Source organism: Theropithecus gelada, chromosome 17, assembly GCF_003255815.1.
Source record: "Theropithecus gelada isolate Dixy chromosome 17, Tgel_1.0, whole genome shotgun sequence".
In the NCBI taxonomy this organism is placed as follows: domain Eukaryota; kingdom Metazoa; phylum Chordata; class Mammalia; order Primates; family Cercopithecidae; genus Theropithecus; species Theropithecus gelada.
The window spans coordinates 39541652-39560656 of NC_037685.1; the positions used below are offsets into that span (position 1 = coordinate 39541652).

The 19005-nt window shown below is 40.1% G+C and overlaps 1 protein-coding gene across 12 annotated transcripts in view; it reads left to right on the top strand.

Moving 5' to 3' along the window:
- Positions 1–19005, top strand: part of PCCA (propionyl-CoA carboxylase subunit alpha) — a 436358-nt gene that overhangs the window by 341998 nt on the left and 75355 nt on the right. For 10 of the 12 annotated variants that reach the window (XM_025364068.1, XM_025364063.1, XM_025364064.1 and 7 more), the window contains one exon: positions 17213–17266. The exons of the other annotated variants lie outside the window; for them this stretch is intronic. In XM_025364068.1, the coding sequence (XP_025219853.1) occupies positions 17213–17266 (54 nt within the window). The remainder of the gene's footprint in view (positions 1–17212; positions 17267–19005) is intronic. 12 annotated transcript variants of the gene reach the window in all.

Genomic DNA, 19005 nt, shown 5'->3' on the forward strand with positions numbered 1-19005 from the left:
CTGCTTCTGTTCCCTTACTACCTTGCCACCACCTCACCTTTCCAACTCCAAAATTCTTTAAAAGCTTACTGTTTCTGTGATTCTCAATTAATTGTAAATAAAAAGATGATTTTTCACTTAATGTGATCCTCAGTATATTTGCTTCTGTGAGCTCTCTTTCATTTTTTGTTAATCTTTTGGAAACCCTTAACCACTTAAAATAGTAAGGGGGGTGTGTGTGTGTGTGGGTTGCAAGCCAAGGGCATCAGATGATATTTGAGATACACCTTAGAAAAACATGTTTGTGAATCCAGAGGCAAATTGGGAAGCATTCATTTAGGGAAGTAATGAGAGCTAAACATGGAAAATAGATTGGAGGAGCCAGATAGTGAATGAGAGCCTAAAGAATCTATGCTTTTCAGACAGCAGTGGAGATATTAAAACTTTTTGCAGAGTAAAGTAACGTCCATCAAAATGTCGTTGTAGAATATTGATGTGTCCTCATAATAGAGGAGGGGTTAAGGGATTGAAGGGTGAAGTGGAGATGGAGTTCATTTAGAAGACAATCCTATTACTGCCTTCATCCTCCACTAGTGTTCAAGCAGTGTAGAGAAAAAGCTGGTTGAGTTTGAGAGAGGCTGATGATGAAAACTTGACCCAGTTCATTAAGTACTCTTTGCAGACACATGATGGGTACTATGAGGATCACAAAATTCTATCTGCAACGTACACCTGGGCTCCTGCCTTGACCATTTGTCTTCTTGTGTTTTCAATATGAGTTGTTTTTCTTTTTTCCTCCAGCCTTGACTGTCATTCTTAGGTGGTTATCCCCTCGAGGCAAGTTTTTGAAAGTGAATCCTATATTATTTGCTTTTACAAACCAAGCTACCAACCATCTATTGATCTATAAAAACAGGTTAAAAAAACCAGAAATTCAGTTCTGTGCTCATCTGAGATAAATCCTCTGGTCTTTTGTTAGGGTTTTCTTTCTCTAACACTATTTTGTACCCTTAGCAGGTTTTTTTTTTAATTGTGGTAAAATATTGGTAGCATGAAATTTTCCATTTTAATAATTTTAGGCATATCAGTGGCATTAGGTACATTCACATTGTCATGCAATTATCACCAGTATCTGTCTCTAGAACTTTTTCATCTTCCCAGACTGAAGCTCTGTTCTCATGAAACACTGAACTCTCCATCCTCCTCCCTCAGCCCTTGGCAACCGCCATTCTACTTTCTGTTTCTATGAATTTGACTACTGTGGGTATGGGTACTGCCTGTTAATGAAATCATATAGTATTTGTCTTTTGTGCTGGCTTATTTCACTTAGCATACTGTCTTCAAGGTTCATCCAGGTTATGGCATGTGACAGGATGTCTTTCCTTTTTATAGCTGAATAATATTCCATTGTGTGAATATACTACATGTTTATCCATTTGTCTGTCAATGGACATTTGGGTTGTTTCTACCTTTTGGCTGCTGTGAATTATGCTTCCATGAGCATGGGTGTACAAATATCTGTTTGAGTACCCTATTCTTTTGGGTATATACCCAGAAGTGGAATTGCTGGATCACGTGGTAATTGTATGTTTAATTTTTTGAGGAACCTCCATAGTTGCTGCACCATTTTACATTCCCATTAGCAGTGCACAATAATTTCAATTTCGTGCCATCTTTGCTAACACTTGTTATTTTTTGTTTTGTTTTGTTTTGTTTTATAATAGCCATCCTATTGGGGGTGAAGTGGTATCTCATTGTGGAGCAGGACTTATCTGGATAGTAACTGAAGAAGAAGCATTCTGAATACTTGTAGGATGTTTGTTTGTTTGTTTTTAACGCTTTATCTCAACTTCTTTCCTTCCCATATATAAAACCACATTCCATTCTAACAGTCTGTAATGTTGCTACCAGGTAATAAACAAGCTATATTGTATTTGGGAGAGGAGGGTGTGTTTCAAAGTCTAGTTCATTGTAATATCAAAACTGGTAAAACCTCTCCTGTCTAAACTCAGTTTGACCTCACACTGAGAAACCTTTACTAGGGCAGAGGAGAATGTCACTTTCTTCTTGCTTGCTTTATATTGTAGGGGCAAAAGGGTGTGATCCCGCTCCTCCCCATCATAAGGGTGTCAATGGCAGACACTCCTATAACAAAAGACAGGTTAACAAGAGAAAAGTATAACTGATTTATTTAATCAAAGTTTTATGTGAGATGTGAGTCTTCAGAACAAAGATCCAAAGATACAAGGAAAGCTGTCCATTTTAATGCTTAGGTTTAATGAAGAATGGGCAGCCGTGTAAAACTGATTGGACAAAGAATATGAGTGAATGCTAGTAGGCTGAGGGGAACCCAGCAAGGCCTGTCTGTTCAGATCTTCCTGGCCTCTCTTGTACCATTTCTTCCTCCCAGGTATGGGACAAGACCCATCTGGGACGACGGTCTTATGACCTGCTACTGTTGGAGAGAAGGGTAGGCCAGAGAATTTCTTTATGGGCAGCTCTTAGAAAGGCAGGGAGGCGTTAGAGTCCTATTTCTAGTTTCATAGTTGTCTTTGCGGGACAGGAGTTCTGATGTCTGTGACTCTCATCAGGAGAGAATGAGGAGTGAGAGACAGGAGGGCAGAAGGTCAAAGACCTTGGTTCTGAGGTTACTTCCGAGGTCTTCACTTTGGGGTATTGTTTTCTGAGCCTCAACAACACCCTCTTCTACTTCAGAGCTGCTATATTGGGTCTCTCAGAATTTACAGTATGGGGTAAAGATGAGAAGAGCATGGCAGGAAGAACCAGGTTGACTGGGGCAGAGGCAACCTGGCATTCATTCTCGTGGGCAGATGTCCAAAGCTGGCAGGTAGCCCTGGGATACTTTCATGTGGATTTGGGGGAGCTTCTCACCTGCAGAACACTAAATGCCTCCTGTCTTTTCCTCCTGAGCAACTACTGTGTTGACTCTGAGTGTTCTCATTGGGCAGGGTCCCTCATAATGACCCCGCCGGCTTTTCTCCTGCACAATCCACGTCTGGCCACAGGAAATAGTAATAAGTCCTTGCCTCACCAAACCAACAAAGTACAAGTTTCTCTTCTTGGTCTGTCACTAAGAATTCACATGAATAAGTGATTCTCATGAATTCGCTTTCACATAGCTTAAGGAGTTCAGCCTTAAACTCTTAGCTTAAGAATTCGACCTCCTCAAATTAATTTTCCTCTTTTATTCTTTTGAGGTGGGAGATGGGCAGTCACTGGTCCCACAGCTTCCTAGCACATTCTACCTGGTCACCTTGGCTAGCATCTGACTTAAAGATATGTGGGTACTTGGCATCTACTTCATTTTGTTGCTGAACCCCTATGAAAAGTAGTGTGTTAGTCTGTTCTTATATTGCTATAAAGAAAAATCTGAGACTGCATAATTTATAAAGAAAATGGGTTACATGGCTCACGGTTCTGCCAGCTATACAGGAAGTGTGGTGCCAGCATCTGCTCGGCTTCTGGGGAGGAAGGCCTCAAGGAGCTTTCAATCATGGTGGAGGCAAAGCAGGAGGAGGAGCATCATGTGGCAAGAGGAGGAATGAGAGAGAGAGAGAACTGGGAGGTGCCCCACTCTTTTAAACAACCGGGATCTACCTCCATGACCCAAACACCTCCCACCAGGCCCCACCTGCCATGTTGAGAATCACATTTCAGCAAGAGATTTGGAGGGGACACACATCCAGACCATGTTAAGGAGGATTTAACTTCTTTATCTGATTAAATGAGTAAGTAGCTGGGAACACAACTTACCTTTGTCTCAAGAATTAGCTCCCAATTCATCCAGTCCGATCACGTGTATTCATGTTCCTGGTTTTCATTGGTAAACTTCATAAGCTTAATATTATCCATTAAATTCCTTTAAAAGTAAGTTGTATTTTGGTGTATACTGTCACTGGTAGAGGGTCGTGACTGCAAGTTATCCAGGTTTTTGGCGTTTTGAACGAAGAATTAGACAAAATGTCCAGCAAAGTGAACAAGGAAGCAACAACAGAACAAAAGTAGGGATTTATTGAAAACGAAAGTACAGGTGGCCGGATGCGGTGGCTCATGCCTGTAATCCCAGCACTTCGGGAGGCTGAGGCGGGTGGATCTCCTGTGAGGTCAGGAGTTCGAAATCAGCCTGGCCAACATGGTGAAACCCCGTCTGTACTAAAAATGCAAACTTAGCCTAGTGTGGTTGTGCAAGCCTGTAATCCCAGCTACTTGGGAGGCAGAGACAGGAGAATCGCTTGAACCCAGGAGGTGGAGGTTGCAGTGAGCCGAGATCGAGCCATTGCACTCCAGCCTGGGCAACAGGAGCGAAACTCTGTCTCAAATTTAAAAAAAAAAAAAAATGAGAGAGAGAGAAAGAAAATGAAACTGCACTCCACAGTGTGGGAGTGGGCCTGAGCTCAAGGGCCTGGATACAGAATCTTCTTGGGTCCAAATACCCTTTAGAAGTTTTCCATTGATTACTTCATACTCACCTCATGTAAATGAAGTGGTAGCCCATAATCAGTCTGATTGGTTGCAGAAAGCAACCAACCAGAGGCTGAAGTGAAGTTACAAAGATCGCACTCCTGTGCAAACATCTGATTGGTTGCAAAAAGCAACCAGATGGGTAGGGTGAAGTTACAAAGTTACACTTCTATGCAAACGAAGACTTGGCCCCCAATCAGTCTGATTGGTTGTGGACAGCAACCATTCAGAGGCTGGGGTGAAGTTACAAAGTTGCAAAGACTGGACCGGCAGTCAATCTGATTTTCTGATTTGTTGTTGGATGGGAAATTGACTGTCCGATTTCCCATCTGCCACACAGAAAAGGTGGGGGGTTTGCAAAGGGAGTAGCCCCTGGTCCTTTTGCTACTTAGGTGTGGAAAGTTAGGATTTTCCTTTCAATTTAGTTCTAGGAAGCGGGCTGAAACAGCCTTAGGTTCCCTGTCTCCAGACCCTATTGTTCTGCCTCAATACTGTCATTGGAATAATAAATTTCATAGGTTATTAACCTCTTTTAATTGATCTAAATCACCTGTTTCCTTGTGGATTTGCCTTTTAATTCCCACTGCCCTGCTGACTTCTCAGCACGTATAAATGCTCAATAATTGGATGAATAGGTATGGGTGGGTGAATGGGTAAGTAGCCAGTCACCTTACATTATAGAATGTTTTACTGATTCTTTTTAGTTCCTGACCTCCCAACATTTGCGAAATCCATACTCCATTAGTGTGTTGCGGGTGGACCTCTCTTGATACAGAATAACCATGGTTTCCGTGAGAGCAAAAAGAAACAAGGGGGCTCCCAAGGACTTACCACAGAGGCGCACCTTGCTCAGCAAGCATGGTTCTTTCTGTTGGCCTCTGTGTGCTCTGGGTAGCACCTCGGCTGTTTGAGGCCCACAGTATCACCTACTGACAGGTGTAGATAGCTATTGGTAGTATCAATAGGTGTAGGAAAGGGTCTGCCTCTGGCTGTTCCTGATTGTTTCTTTCTCAAAGGCTTGTGCATGCCCTGGGCTTTCTCACTGTCCGTTGCTCGGTGAGGTCTACTTCATATCAGCTCTTACTCCCATATAACCACCCGCCTGCTTTAAATATGCTGGCTTTCTGACTTCAAGAAAATCATACTCTCGGAAAAAGTCTAATCATTGTGGATAACTTTGAATGTGGAGCTAGTGATGCATTACCTGAGGGAGGAGGGACTCATATTTTGAAATGATAAAGAACCAGGGACGTAAACATTGAAAACTCTTGAAAATAATTAAAAGTTCTCTTTAGAATTTTAAAAAGTCTTCTTCTATTAGTTTAGCTAATAATTTAGCCAACTTTTCTTCAAATATCATTTAAGGAAAATGAAATAACTATTTTATATTTATTTGCTTTACTTTTTTTTTAACTGGTGTTTCTGTTTTCATTGTCTATTTTCGTTGCAGAAATAGTCAGTTGGTAATGATGTTTATTAAATAGCCTTATCGAATAGAAACCTAACACAAGCCATATATATCATTTAAAATTTCTTTGTTTTAATTAGCTTTTTTTTTTTTTTTTATGAGACGGAGTCTTGCTCTGTTGCCCAGGCTGGAGTTCAGTGGCGCCATCTCAGTTCACTGCAACCTCCGCCTCCCAGGTTCAAGCAATTCTTCTGCCCCAGCCTCCCGAGTAGCTGGGATTACAGGCATCTGCCACCATGCCCAGCTAATGTTTTTATTTTTAGTAGAGAGGGGGTTTTACCACGTTGGCCAGGCTGGTCTTGAACTCCTGACTTCAAGTTATCTGCCCGCCTCAGCCTCCCAAAGTGCTGGGATTACAGGTGTGAGCCACTGTTCCCAAGTATCATTTAAAATTTCTTAGTAATGATAGTAACAAAGAGGAAACAAGTGGAATTAATTTTACTAACGCATTTTTATTTAACCCAGTGTACCTGTGGAGACAGAAGTGATTCCATCTTGATTGCTAATCCACCATGTTTTATTTTTTTTTCTCTTGAAGGCAAACCTTGTTTTTTAAATTTAATTTATTTTTTATTTTACTTTTTTTTTTTTATATATATGATAGGGTCTTGCTCTGTTGCCCAGGCTAGAGTGCAGTGGTGCAGTCGTGGCTCACTGCAGCCTCAACCTCCCAGGCTCAAGTGATGTTCCTGCCTCTGCCTTCTGAGTAGCTGAGACTGCAGGCCTGTGCCACCACGTGCAATTAATTTTGTTGATTTTTTTGTAGAGATGAGGGCAGACTGTGTTGCCCAGACTCCTGGACTCCAGTGATCATCCTGCCTCTGCCTCCCAAAGTGCTGGGAGTATAGGCCTGAGCCGCCACTCCCAACAAAGCCGTGTTGATTTCTCGTTAGCCCCAGTCTCGTGAACGCCTCCTGATTCCAATTTTATTTACTGTTTTTAGTGAAAGAACAAAGCAGCCTTGATGTTACCACACAAATTATAGGCAGTGACGTACATAGCATTCTCACCTGTTCTGGAGGGTGCCTTTAATTGCCTCTATAGAGCACGTACACCCTTTTCCTGTGGCATATAAGCTCTGGGTCTGGCTAGTAACAGTGCGGGATATACCTGTCTTGCGGCTATCCCAGACCACGCTTCTGTCTGTAAGTTCCCCCAAGAAAACGCCCTTTACCAACAAACTGGATTTATTTGCCTTATTCTTTGGTTTCTTGGCTCCTTCCACATTTGGGGGCTGCTTTGCATTTATGGCCCTTTCACAGAATAATACCCAAAATGTTGTCATTTCAACATGAAAGACTTTTAAAAATTACTAATGTGATACCAGAAACAACATAGACATTGGCATTAATACAGCAGTATCTTAAACAATGAAACGGTCAGAGTGGAATGCGGTCCTACCAAAACAATGGAGTTGGGCTTAACAGAAAATGATATTACGCTGCTTCAGTTTTTAAATTAAAATTAAATACAATTGAAAATTTAACTCCTCGGTCACATCAGTCATATTTCAAGTTCTCAGTAGCTATGTGTAGCTAGTGGTTACTGGGTTAGACCACTCACAGGCAAAATTTTTTATAAACCAGAGAGTGTTTACAGATGGAGAAAACCCTACACAGTGGTTTTTAAAGTATTCCCCTTTAATGTCAACCACAGTTTTGGTTTTTATTTTTTAAAATTCGGAACTTCAAAATTCAGAATAGATGAGTTGAATTTATTTTTAAACAGAAGATGAATGTATCATCTAGCTGACAAACTTTTTAAATTTCCACTTAGAAGATTAAAAAAATTAGAACTATTTTTACAATGTGGAATGATTTCCTGCCTGTGGCATAAAGTAATGAAACAGAGATTCGCTATGTCCTGGCCATGGTGAGCTCACTCTGTTTTCCTCACAAACCCCATAACCTTTGGAGTGTGGAACCTGCTGGATGAATAGAAGTTTTTTTATTTTATTTTATTTTTACTATGTCTATATTCCTGTGAAGTAATTTTTTTTGACCTTGGAAGAAGTTCTTCAATTTTGCTGTTCTCTATTTCTTACAGTGTTAATTTGTGTACCGGGATTTAATGTATTGTTTGTCGTTAACGTTTTACATACTAGATTTTCATTTTGCATAGTCACGTTGTTTGAACATTTGCAAGCAGAGCCGACTAACTGCTGTTGGCCTGTTCTTTGTGTGGTGTGATTTCTTCTATCCACCTGCTCACAGCAGGTTGCCTTCAGGCCTGAGGAGTAGCTAAATACTTTTGAAAATATCTTGAGATCCTGCTAAAGTCTAACAATTTCTGCATTTGTGTGATGTGAAGCTATTCATGCTGTACCTTTGAAGACTTTTTTCTTTTTATTTCTCATATTCTTGCTCAAATATTTTCAAGAGAAGATAAATTTATTATAAATAACAGAGCAGAGCTGATTGTAGCACCGCTGCATTCTGTATTGAATAGGTCTTTGATATTCAGCTAAGTGGAACTAATTTTCTATGTTAAAGCAGACAAATTTGGAATAGTGTCACATGAATCTCATGTTATTTACTGAAGAATACCAGATTAAATGGATTACTTGCGAAATGACTAGAGTATTAAATGATATATATATATATATATATATAAAACATAACTTAAAATGCCCCGTGGGCTTGTATAATATAAAATATTACACAAGCACGTGAATATGATGGACAAGATGTCCTGTTTGCAGACTGTGAAACTATCTGTAATATATATACAAATGCTTGTCCACACAGAATTTGAATCAGTTTTAAAATTATAACCTTAAATTTCAGTTTTGAAGAAAATAAATTGTTGATTTTCATATCTACTTAAGAGAGGAAGTTAAAAATGTTATTTTCTTTTCAGTTTTTTAGATTAAAATAGCTCCCACGCCCTCCAAGAATAAACTTTAGTTTTAATCCTAATAGCTGTTTATAGATAGTAAAATTAATATTTTAATTAGAAAAATAAAGCGGCATACATTTTTGCCTGTACTTTGCTGGTACACAAATGAATTGGGAAGTAACTGTCTTATGTTTTTAGTCCTAAGATGTTTTACAGGTTTTGAAAATGTTCCCCCCACCCCCACCTCTTTGAAGTCATTATTATTTTGTACTTTACACGTGTGATTTCTCTAGACTCATTGCATGTGACATGAAAGTCTCAGGATATATAAATAACTTAGAGTAAGTAGAGGTTGGTATTTTTTTTCAAATGAAATAGGAAATGAAAGAGAATTATTAACCATATCCTTTTTATTTTCCTGACATATCAATTACAGCTACACATCTTAGAAACAAGCTCACCAGTAGAACAGAAATAACTCTGTTGACTCTGCTTTAAAATATTTCGAGGCAATTTAACAGGTGGGATGTATTTACAGCTATGGTGTAAAATATTAATTTTAATGCAAGGCTACCTGCTTTTGTGATGTAGTCCTAGAAGCTTAGCAGTTTTCTTGGTTTTATAATTTGGAGTTACTTTTAAAATGTAACCGAATGGGAAAATGTCTTTCTGAACTTCCCCCTCCCACACCCCCACACATACATGCTTTTCTCCTCTTCTGTTAACTAGAAAATTATATTTTCGTTGCTGACTGAGGAAGAGAATTTTGAACAGTACAAACACTGATTGTAGTAAATGTGGAAAATAATACAAACAGCTGCACTGGAGACCGATAAGACAAATCCCACAGTAATGGCCTTTAAAACATATTATCAAGTTGGAAATCAGTGAGGGGAAAAAGAAAGCTATTACTATTTCTTCCTCTTACTGTTCAGGGACATTATTTTTAAAGGTGAAATTGCCTCTGATTTTATTATCCTAGGAAGGTATTTTTGGAACATTTGATTTATTGTTTTGTGAATGTTTTTGCCTTTGTGTGAATAACTTTGCTAATTTTGTATGAATTTGATTCTAACAAATGTAGAAATCATTTTGTTAACAATCTTCTAAAGTATTTTTTAAAGATATAAAAAGGAATATATTTTGTAAACGCTGGAGCAGACTATCAAAATAAGAAAAGTAGGACATTTTTATCTGGCTTTGGAGTGCCATTTAAAATAGGAAAAGGGATGAAATATTTGGAGAAAATAATAAGCGTGGATATGTTTCATCACATAAAAGTCTTAATTTTTATGAAGAATTTTGCTATTAGCTTATCAAGTGGTCAGTTCATATTTGTTTTGGCATGCATTAGGCTCACGATAGGCATTGAATACTTGGTATTTTTGTGGATTCTAAAACTGAATTATGTTAATCCTAGGCTCTAGGAAAAGTGTATCTTCCTCTTAGGGAAGATAGAAGTAAATTCCAGTTTTGAGTGAAATTTTCTGTCTTTCTTTACATCTTTTTTTCTTCTTTTTGTTTTTTCTTTTTTGAGACTGAGTCTTGCTCTGTCACCCATTCTGGAGTGCAATGGCGCGATCTTGGCTTACTGCAACCTCAGCCTCCCAGGTTCAAGCCATTCTCCTGCCTCAGCTTCCCGAGTGGCTGGGATTACAGGCACCTGCCACCATGCCTGGCCAATTTTTGTATTTTTAGTAGAGGCGGGATTTCACCATGTTGGCCAGGCTGGTCTCAAACTCCTGGGCTCAAGCGATCCACCTCCCTTGACCTCCCAAAGTTCTGGGATTACAGGCTGTGAGCCACCGTGCCGGGCCTGCATCAATCTTTATTGCTAAGATATGTCAGGTTTTGGCCTCCTCCACCTTACCTCCCTTCTGTCCCTCCTTTACAGACTGGGAGTGTGGTGAAAGAAAGGTGATAGTCATTATATATGTAATTGTGACCTGCTTTAAACGGAATGCAATGTTAAGGACAGCTTATTGGTACTTATACCTATGGTCACACATTCATCGATACAATTTGTTTTTAATGTGAAAATCTATGTTTCCATTTTACATATTGCAAAATTACTTCTATTCGCCTGGGAATGAATCTAACCTTTGTAGTGTCAGCGAAAGGAATGATGATATTGTTTTAGTGTCTCCTACATAGAAGGGGAACGCCCAGTATGGCCTAGGCGGTGTTCTAGGCACTGCGGATAGAATAAGGAACAAGACTTATATTCCAGCAGGGGGAAGTAGATACTAAACGTGTAAATACTTAAATAAGGTGATTTGAGTACGAAGAAGTTGGATGAAGACTATAAAATTGACAGAAAGTGACTAGAGAAGGCAGCTGTAGCAAGGATGGCTGGGAAGTCCTATCTGAATAGCTAACACTGAGCGGAGATCTACGAGGAGGAGGGGGCAAACGTGCAGAAGTCTGGGGGAAGGAAGTCCCAGGTAGCAGAAGGGGCAAAGCAGAGGCTCTGAGACGGGACAAGCTTGTTTTGTGTGAAGGCCAGTTGGGGAAAGTGGAATGAGGAAGACAGAACCAGATCATCTAGGGGCCAAAGAATTGTTTTGTCTTTTTTTCTTTTGATTTGTGCTGTGGAGTGTTTGGCGGGTTTGAATAGGAGAGTGATGTGATGTGGTTTTTAAAATCACTGCAGGCCCTGGGGTAGAGACAGACAGATTGATCTGACCATTGCAGACCTAGGTGAGAGGTGCTGGTGGCTTAGACCAGGAGGCACTGCCTGTTTCTGTGGGGCTCACAAGTTGAGTGGTTATTACATTTTTAAATAGTTGGGGGGAAAAAATGTTTCATCCAGCCTGGGTGACATAGTGAGACTTTGTCTCTACAAATAATTTTTTTTTTAATTGGCTGGGTATGCCTGTGGGCCCACCTGCTTGGGAGGTTGAGGTGGGAGAATCGCTGGAGTCCAGGCAGTTGCTGTGGAGAGCTGTGACCGTGCCACTGTGCTCCAGCATGGGTGACAGTGTGAGACACTGTTTAAAAAAAAAAAAAAAACACCAAAAATGTTTCATGGCCCATGGAGAAGTATGACATCACATTCAGATGTTATTGATAAGTAGTTCACTAGAACATAGCCACATTCATTCATTTTTGTCTGCCATCTATAGCTGCTTTTGCAGTCTTTGTCGTATAAAGCTGAATGCACAGACTTTCTTGCCACGCAAGCAGTTCAGTGGCTTACTGTATTTTTTTTTTTTTAATCTCAGGACCAAGATTAAAATTTTTCGTGCAGAGTTGCAGGTAGCCAAATTACTTTTTATATTCCTGTGCCTTAGTTTCCTCATCTGTAGAGCAAAATTGAGATCGTCTTTCGGGTCTGTTTGCTCTCTCCATCCTAAGGTCCTAGGTCTGAGTCAGACTTAGTTCTGCTGTTGTGGCTGCTTGGCACATCAGGCTCCTACCTGAATGATTGTAGTGGTGTTTTACTCGGCCTCCTAGCCTGGTTCTTCCCCATTCTGTATATCTTCGGCATGACCTCAGACTACCGTCTTTCTAAAACATGAGCGTGTCACACTCCAGTTCTTAAGTGTAAGAACTTGGTCAAGCATGAGCTCTCTCTGTACAAGATCTGACCTGGGTTTATAATTCCTTCCTGGTTTCCTTTCTTGCCACTTCCACCTTGATGCAACCCTATTTCTGGCCACACTGAACTGCTTAACATTCGCTAAACTCGCCATGCCATTGTACAATCTCTTAATCTGAAATTTGCATTAACTGTCTCATCAGCCCACAATTTTTTGTTTGTTTGTTTGTTTTTTTGAGGCGGAGTCTTGCTCTGTCTCCCAGCCTGGAGTGCAGTGGTGCAATCTTGGCTCACTGCAACCTCCGCCTCCCAGGTTCAAGTGATTCTCCTGCCTCAGCCTCCCAAGTAGCTGGGATTACAGGTGCCACCACCACGCCTGGCTAATTTTTGTATTTTTAGAAGAGACGGGGTTTCACCAGGTTAACAAGGCTGGTTTTGAACTTCTGACCTCAAGCAATCTACCTGCTTCGATCTCCCAAAGTGCTGGGATTATAGGTGTGAGCGACCGTTCCTGGTTCCTTTTCAGTTTTCTTTTGGAGAATTCCTGCTCATTTTTAAAATTTGTAATTTGTTTTTTAATTGATAAATTAAAGTTGCATATATTTGTTGTGCTGTCTTAGTGTCTTTTGTGTTGCTACGAAGGAATACCCGCGACTGGGTAATTTATAAAGAGAAAGTTTATTTGGCTCATGATTCTGATGTCTGGAAAAGTTCAAGATGAGGCATCTGGTGAGGACCTCAGGCTGCTTTTATTCATGGTAAGAAGGCGAAGGGGAGCTGGTGTGTGCGGAGGTCACAGAGTGAGAGAAGGGAGGGAGGTGCCAGGCTCTTTTTTAACAGCCAGCTTTCTTGGGAACTAAGAGCGAGAACTCGCCCTCAAAGAGGGCATTAATCTATTCATGAGGGATCCTTCCCAGAGACCTAGAGATCCCCATTAAGCCCCACCTCCAACACTGGGGATCACATTTCAACATGAGGTTTGGAGGAGACAAACTTTCAAACTAGCACATGTACAACATGTTTTGAAGTACACACTTCAAACAGCGAATACACTGTGGAATGGCTAAATTGAGCTAATTAACATTTATGTATTACCTCACGTGCTTATTCTGTATGTGAGGTACACTTTAAATATACTCAGAAAATTTCAAGAATATATTAATACACTGTCATTAACTGTAGTTACTATATTGCACAATAGCTTTCTTGTACCTATTTCTCCTTGATAACTGAAATTTTGTGGGTTTTGATTAATATTTCCCCAACGCCCCCCTCCCCAACCACCATTCTATTTTCTACTGAGTTTGACGTTTTTAGATTCTACATGTAAGTGAGGTCATATGGTATGTCTTTCTGTACTTGGCTTATTATACTTAACATAATATCTTCCGGGTTCATCCACGTTGTTGTAAATGGCAGGATTTTCTTCTTTGTTAAGTCTGGATAATATTCCATTGTGCATATAAACCACATTCTCTGTTTCCGTTGGTCCGTGGATGGACACTTAGGTTGATTCCCTATCTTGGCCATCATGGATAGTGCTGCAATAAACATGGGGTTGCCGGTATCTCCTTGACATAACTGATTTCTTTCCTTTGGATATATATGCAGTAGTGGGATTGCTGGATCATATGGTAGTTCTATTTTTAATGTTTTGAGAAACCTCCATACTGTTTTTCATAATGGCTGAATCCTGTTCGTGGTTTTTTTTTTTTTTTTTTTCTTTGTAACAGAGTCACGCTGTGGCACCCAGGCTGGAGTGCAATGGCACAATCTTGGCTCACGGCAACCTCCACCTCCCAGGTTCAAGCGATTCTCCTGCCTCAGGCTCCCAAATAGCTGGAACTACAGGCATCTGCCACCACGCCCTGCTAATTTTTATATTTTTAGTAGAGCCACCATGTTGGTCAGGCTGGTCTCAAACTCCTGACCTCAAATGATCTACCCACCTTGGTCTCCCAAAGTGCTGGGATTACAGGCGTGAGCCACTGTACCCTGCCCCTGTTTGTTTTTAAATATCCAGCTTTAATGTCTGTCTTAACCTATCTAATGTCTTTCTTAACCTTTCTGCTCATTTAATCTATCTTCTTATCCCATAATACCTTGTACATTTTGTACTATGCATTTATCGTATTGAATTATACTTATTTTCCAATAATTGTGACATCTTTTCCTTAGTCTCCTGGAAGGTGGGTCTTAATTCAGCCAGCAGTGACCAACACAGCTGAGAGATAGATGGATGATTAGACAGATGAGCAACGCAGAAGTGCCAGTGTCAAAACCTAGGAATCAACCCTCCGTTCTTAATTGAGTCTCTGTAAGACACAGGAAAGGAGTCTGTTTTATTCCATTTTGTTTTCTGTCTCTTTTTGCCTTCATTAAGTTCAACATATGCATATAAAAGAATAGGAAAAACAGATAAGTGAAAACGAGAGTCAACTAATATTTTTGCCTAGAAATAACAGCTTTATGTACACTAATTCTAGAATTTTTTTCTATAACATAATTTTTTTTACAAGGCTTATTCTGAACATATTGTTTTGTTCTTCTTGCACTTAGAAATATACTATAAGCATTTTTCATGTCTTTAAACTTTTAAATGGCAGGCTGGATATATACCATAATTTAGCCGTCCTTCCCAGTCATTTACATTGCTTGCCATTGTTCAGTTCTGTCAACTATACTGTGATATTTGTTCAGCTTTATTTTCCTGCCTATCTTCATATTTTTTCCTCAGGATAAATTCTTAGAAGTGAAATGGGTTGGCCAGGCGCGGTGGCTCACACCTGTAATCCCAGCGCTTTGGGAGGCTGAGGGTGTAGATTACAAGGTCAGGAGTTCAAGACTAGCCTGGCCAACATGGCAAAACCCCATCTGTACTAAAAATACAAAAAATTAGCCGGCCATGGTGGGAGATGCCTGTGGTCCCAGCTACTTGGGAGGTTGAGGCTGGAGAATCACTTGAACCCAGGAGACAGGTTGCAGTGAGCCAAGATCGTGCCACTGCACTCCAGCCTGTGCGACAGTGCGAGACTTTGTCTTAAAAAAAAAAAAAGGTGTGAAATGGGTTGGCGGGGCATGGTGGCCCAGCACTTTTGGGAGCTGAGGCCAGGAGTTCGAAACCAGCCTGGTCAACATGGTGAAACCCCGTCTCTACTAAAAATATAAAAATTAGGCAGATGTGGTGGCGGGTGCCTGTAATCCCAGCTACTCAGGAAGCTGAGGCAGGAGAAACACTTGAACCTGGGAGGCAGAGGTTGCTGTGAGCCGAGATTGTGCCATTGCATTCCAGCCTGGGTGACGAAAATGAAACTCTGTCTCAAAAAAAAAAAAAAAAAGGAAAACTAAGTGAAATGGGTTAAAATGCTCCCATACTGATTTTTTTTCTACTCTATACCACACTGCCTTGAGTATGCTATTCAGATTACTGTTGTGTCAATTGACTTGGCAATATTTGCAAGTAGGGGAAAAGATTTTGCATTAAACCACTGTCTTTCTTATTGATCTAACCTCCCTCCGTCAAGGAACCAAGGACTCAGCTTGATTTCTAGCAATTCACTCTGGGTTCTATTACTTTTGTGATTGTAGAGATCAGAGTTGGTAAACCACTTTTTGTAAAAAGGAATAAAATTAGTATACATCTGTATCCTAATGCTCATGGCATGTAGTTGAGTGAAAACCACTAATACTCTACATCTGGGAACTTAAAAAAATGATGTTGGCTTAGTTAGAACTGCTTTATTTGTGTGTGTAGTCTTTGAAGTCACTGAGTCCTCTCTGATTAACCAGAAGAGGAGTAATTCTGAGGAATATGTTAGGATTAAATAGAGCAAGTTGTTTTTGTTTTGTTTTGTTTTTTTGGAGACAGTCTCACTCTGTCGCCCAGGCTGGAGTGCAGTAGTGTGATCCTGGCTCACCACAACCTCACCTCAGCCTCCTGGGTTCAAGTGATTCTTCTGCCTTGGCCTCCTGAGTAGCTGGGACTACAGGTGCGCGCCACCACGCCTGGCTAATTTTTGTATTTTTGGTAAAGACAGGGTTTCACCATATTGGCCAGGCTGGTCTCGAATTCCTGACCTCGTGATCTGTGTGCCTCAGCCTCCCAGAGTGCTGGAATTACAGGCATGAGCCACTGCGCCTGGCCCAATAGACCAGTTTTATTGGTGAGAATTATCTCAAAGTGTAGTCTGCTTCCAGTGTACTACTTAGTCACCCATTTTTAGTAGCAGTAGTATTTACTTTTAACTAAATTTTTAATAGTCATAGTATTTACTTTTAATTAAAATTCAAACAAGATATATGCAAGTGATGTATTTGCTTTAAACAAATTTTACTTATAAATAAATGAATAATAAGTTATTTCTTTCACTACTCTCTGGACATAGAATTGCATTGTTGTTATTTTAAACAAATGCTAATTCATTTTCTATAACTATTTTATTGAGATAGAATTCACACACCGTACAATTCACCCATTTAAAGTTACAGTTCAGTGGTTTGTAGTCAATTCACAGGGTTGTTCCACCATGACCACAGTCAATTTTAGACTGTGTTTACACCCTTGAGAAACCCCACACCAATTAGTAATCATCTCCATGTCCTCCCAGCCCTCCTTCTGGAGGCACCTACCAATCTTCCTTCCATCTTCATGGATTTGACTATTCTGGACATCTCTTGTTAAGTGGAATCATATAATGCATGATCCTTTGTGACCGACTTCTATTGTAGCATGTATCAGTACTGCATTCCTTTTTATGGCCAAATAACATTCCACTGTATGGCTATACTATATTTTGTTTACCCATCCATCAGCTGATGGACATTTGAGGTTTTTGGCTATCGTGAACATTACGTGCAAGCTGTGTGGATATGAGTTCATTCTATGTCTCTTGTTTGTTTTTTAGTGTCTGTCTCGAGAAGCAGGTGGAAACATGAGCATTCAGTTTCTCGGTACAGTGGTAAGTATGAAATCATTATTCTCTTAATTTACAGAGAAAAAAGTGTTCAACTAGTTGTAGCTCATGTGTTTGAACTTGGTTTCATTACTGGTAGATATTTAAATTACCTCTAATTTTTTTTGCCATTACAAATGACATTCTAGGGAACAACTTCATATATTTCACTTTATTTTAATGTTTGAAATTATTACTATCTTTTTTGAGACAGAGTCTCACTGTGTTGCCCAGGCTGGAGTGTAGTGGCGCAATCTCAGCTCACTGCAACCTCCGTCTCCCGGGTTCAAGCGATTCTCGTGCCTCAGCCACCCAAATAGCTGGGATTACAGGGGCCCGCCACCATGCTTGGCTGATTTTTGTATGTTTTTTCCTAAAGATGAGGTTTCACCATGTTGGCCAGGCTGGCCTTGAACTCCTGGCCTCAAGTGATCCGTACACCTCTGCCTCCCGAAGTGCGGGATTACAGGTGTGAGCCACCGTGCCCGGCCTGGAGTTACTTTCAAATGTGGATAAGATATTTTTAAACATGTATGGTACACTTCCTCCCAAATAGAATCAAAGTCATAAATAGTTTTATGGCTTATTATACATGTTGCCAATTATTTTATGTCTCTTTCGAACACCACCCATCATGTATTAGAACACAACTTCGTACTCTCACCTAGTGTGAGTTATGATTTTCAAGATTAGTAAACTTGATCTGCTGAAGAGGTTCAATTTATTATTACTATTTTGCTTACAAGTTTATAATTAGTATTAGTTACTATAATTTTCAAACTAATTTGTTTAAAAAGGTACCTTATTTGGCCGGGCGCAGTGGCTCACGCCTGTAATCCCAGCACTTTGGGAGGCTGAGGCGGGCAGATTACAAGGTCAGGAGTTTGAGACCAGCCTGACCAACATGGTGAGACCCTGTCTGTACTAAAAATACAAAAATTAGCTGGGTGTGGTGGTGGATGCCTGTAATCCCAGCTACTCAAAAGACTGAGGCAGGAGAAGAACCTGAACCCAGGAGGCGGAGGTTGCAGTGAGCCAAGATCGTGCCACTGCAGTCCAGTCTGTGTGACAAAGTGAGACCCTGTCTCCAAAAAAAAAAAAAACTTAAATTTTCATTTTTCTGTTTATTGCTATTGTATTTGAATATTTCTCCATGTGTTCATTCACCAGATATCATTTCTAATCTGTGAAATGTCCGTTCATGTCCTTTGAGTACCTCATTCAGGATATGAATGCATATTGGGGCATTTCAGATAACTCGGGAGTTTATTGAGAGCATCAAAGGTATTCTGCAAGAATATCAAGAGGTATTTCATGCAAGAGAGCTTGCGTGAAAAAGGGTTTTGCAGCCATTGAGATAGGAAGGATGTTAATAAAAATGTGTGTTTACTGAATGCTTCATTGTTTATAGAAATGTATATATAATTTATGTATATAAAATATATGTATAGGCACTTGGTCAATGTAACCTAAATTTTAATTATTGGAATTAAGTTTTGTGATTATTCTTGTTTTTCTGATTAGTAAGGTAATACATGCTTATTGTAAAAATTTTTAAATACAATTCAAATATATGTCATAAGATGTTGCATTAGTCATGGTTCTCCAGAGAAACGGAATCAACAAGATGTGTGCATATGTGTAGAGAGAAAGAGAAAGACGGAGAGATCTAAGGAATTGGCTCAGGCAGTTGTGGAGGCTTGGCAAGACTAAACCCTGCAGGGTACGATCAGCAGGCTGGAGAC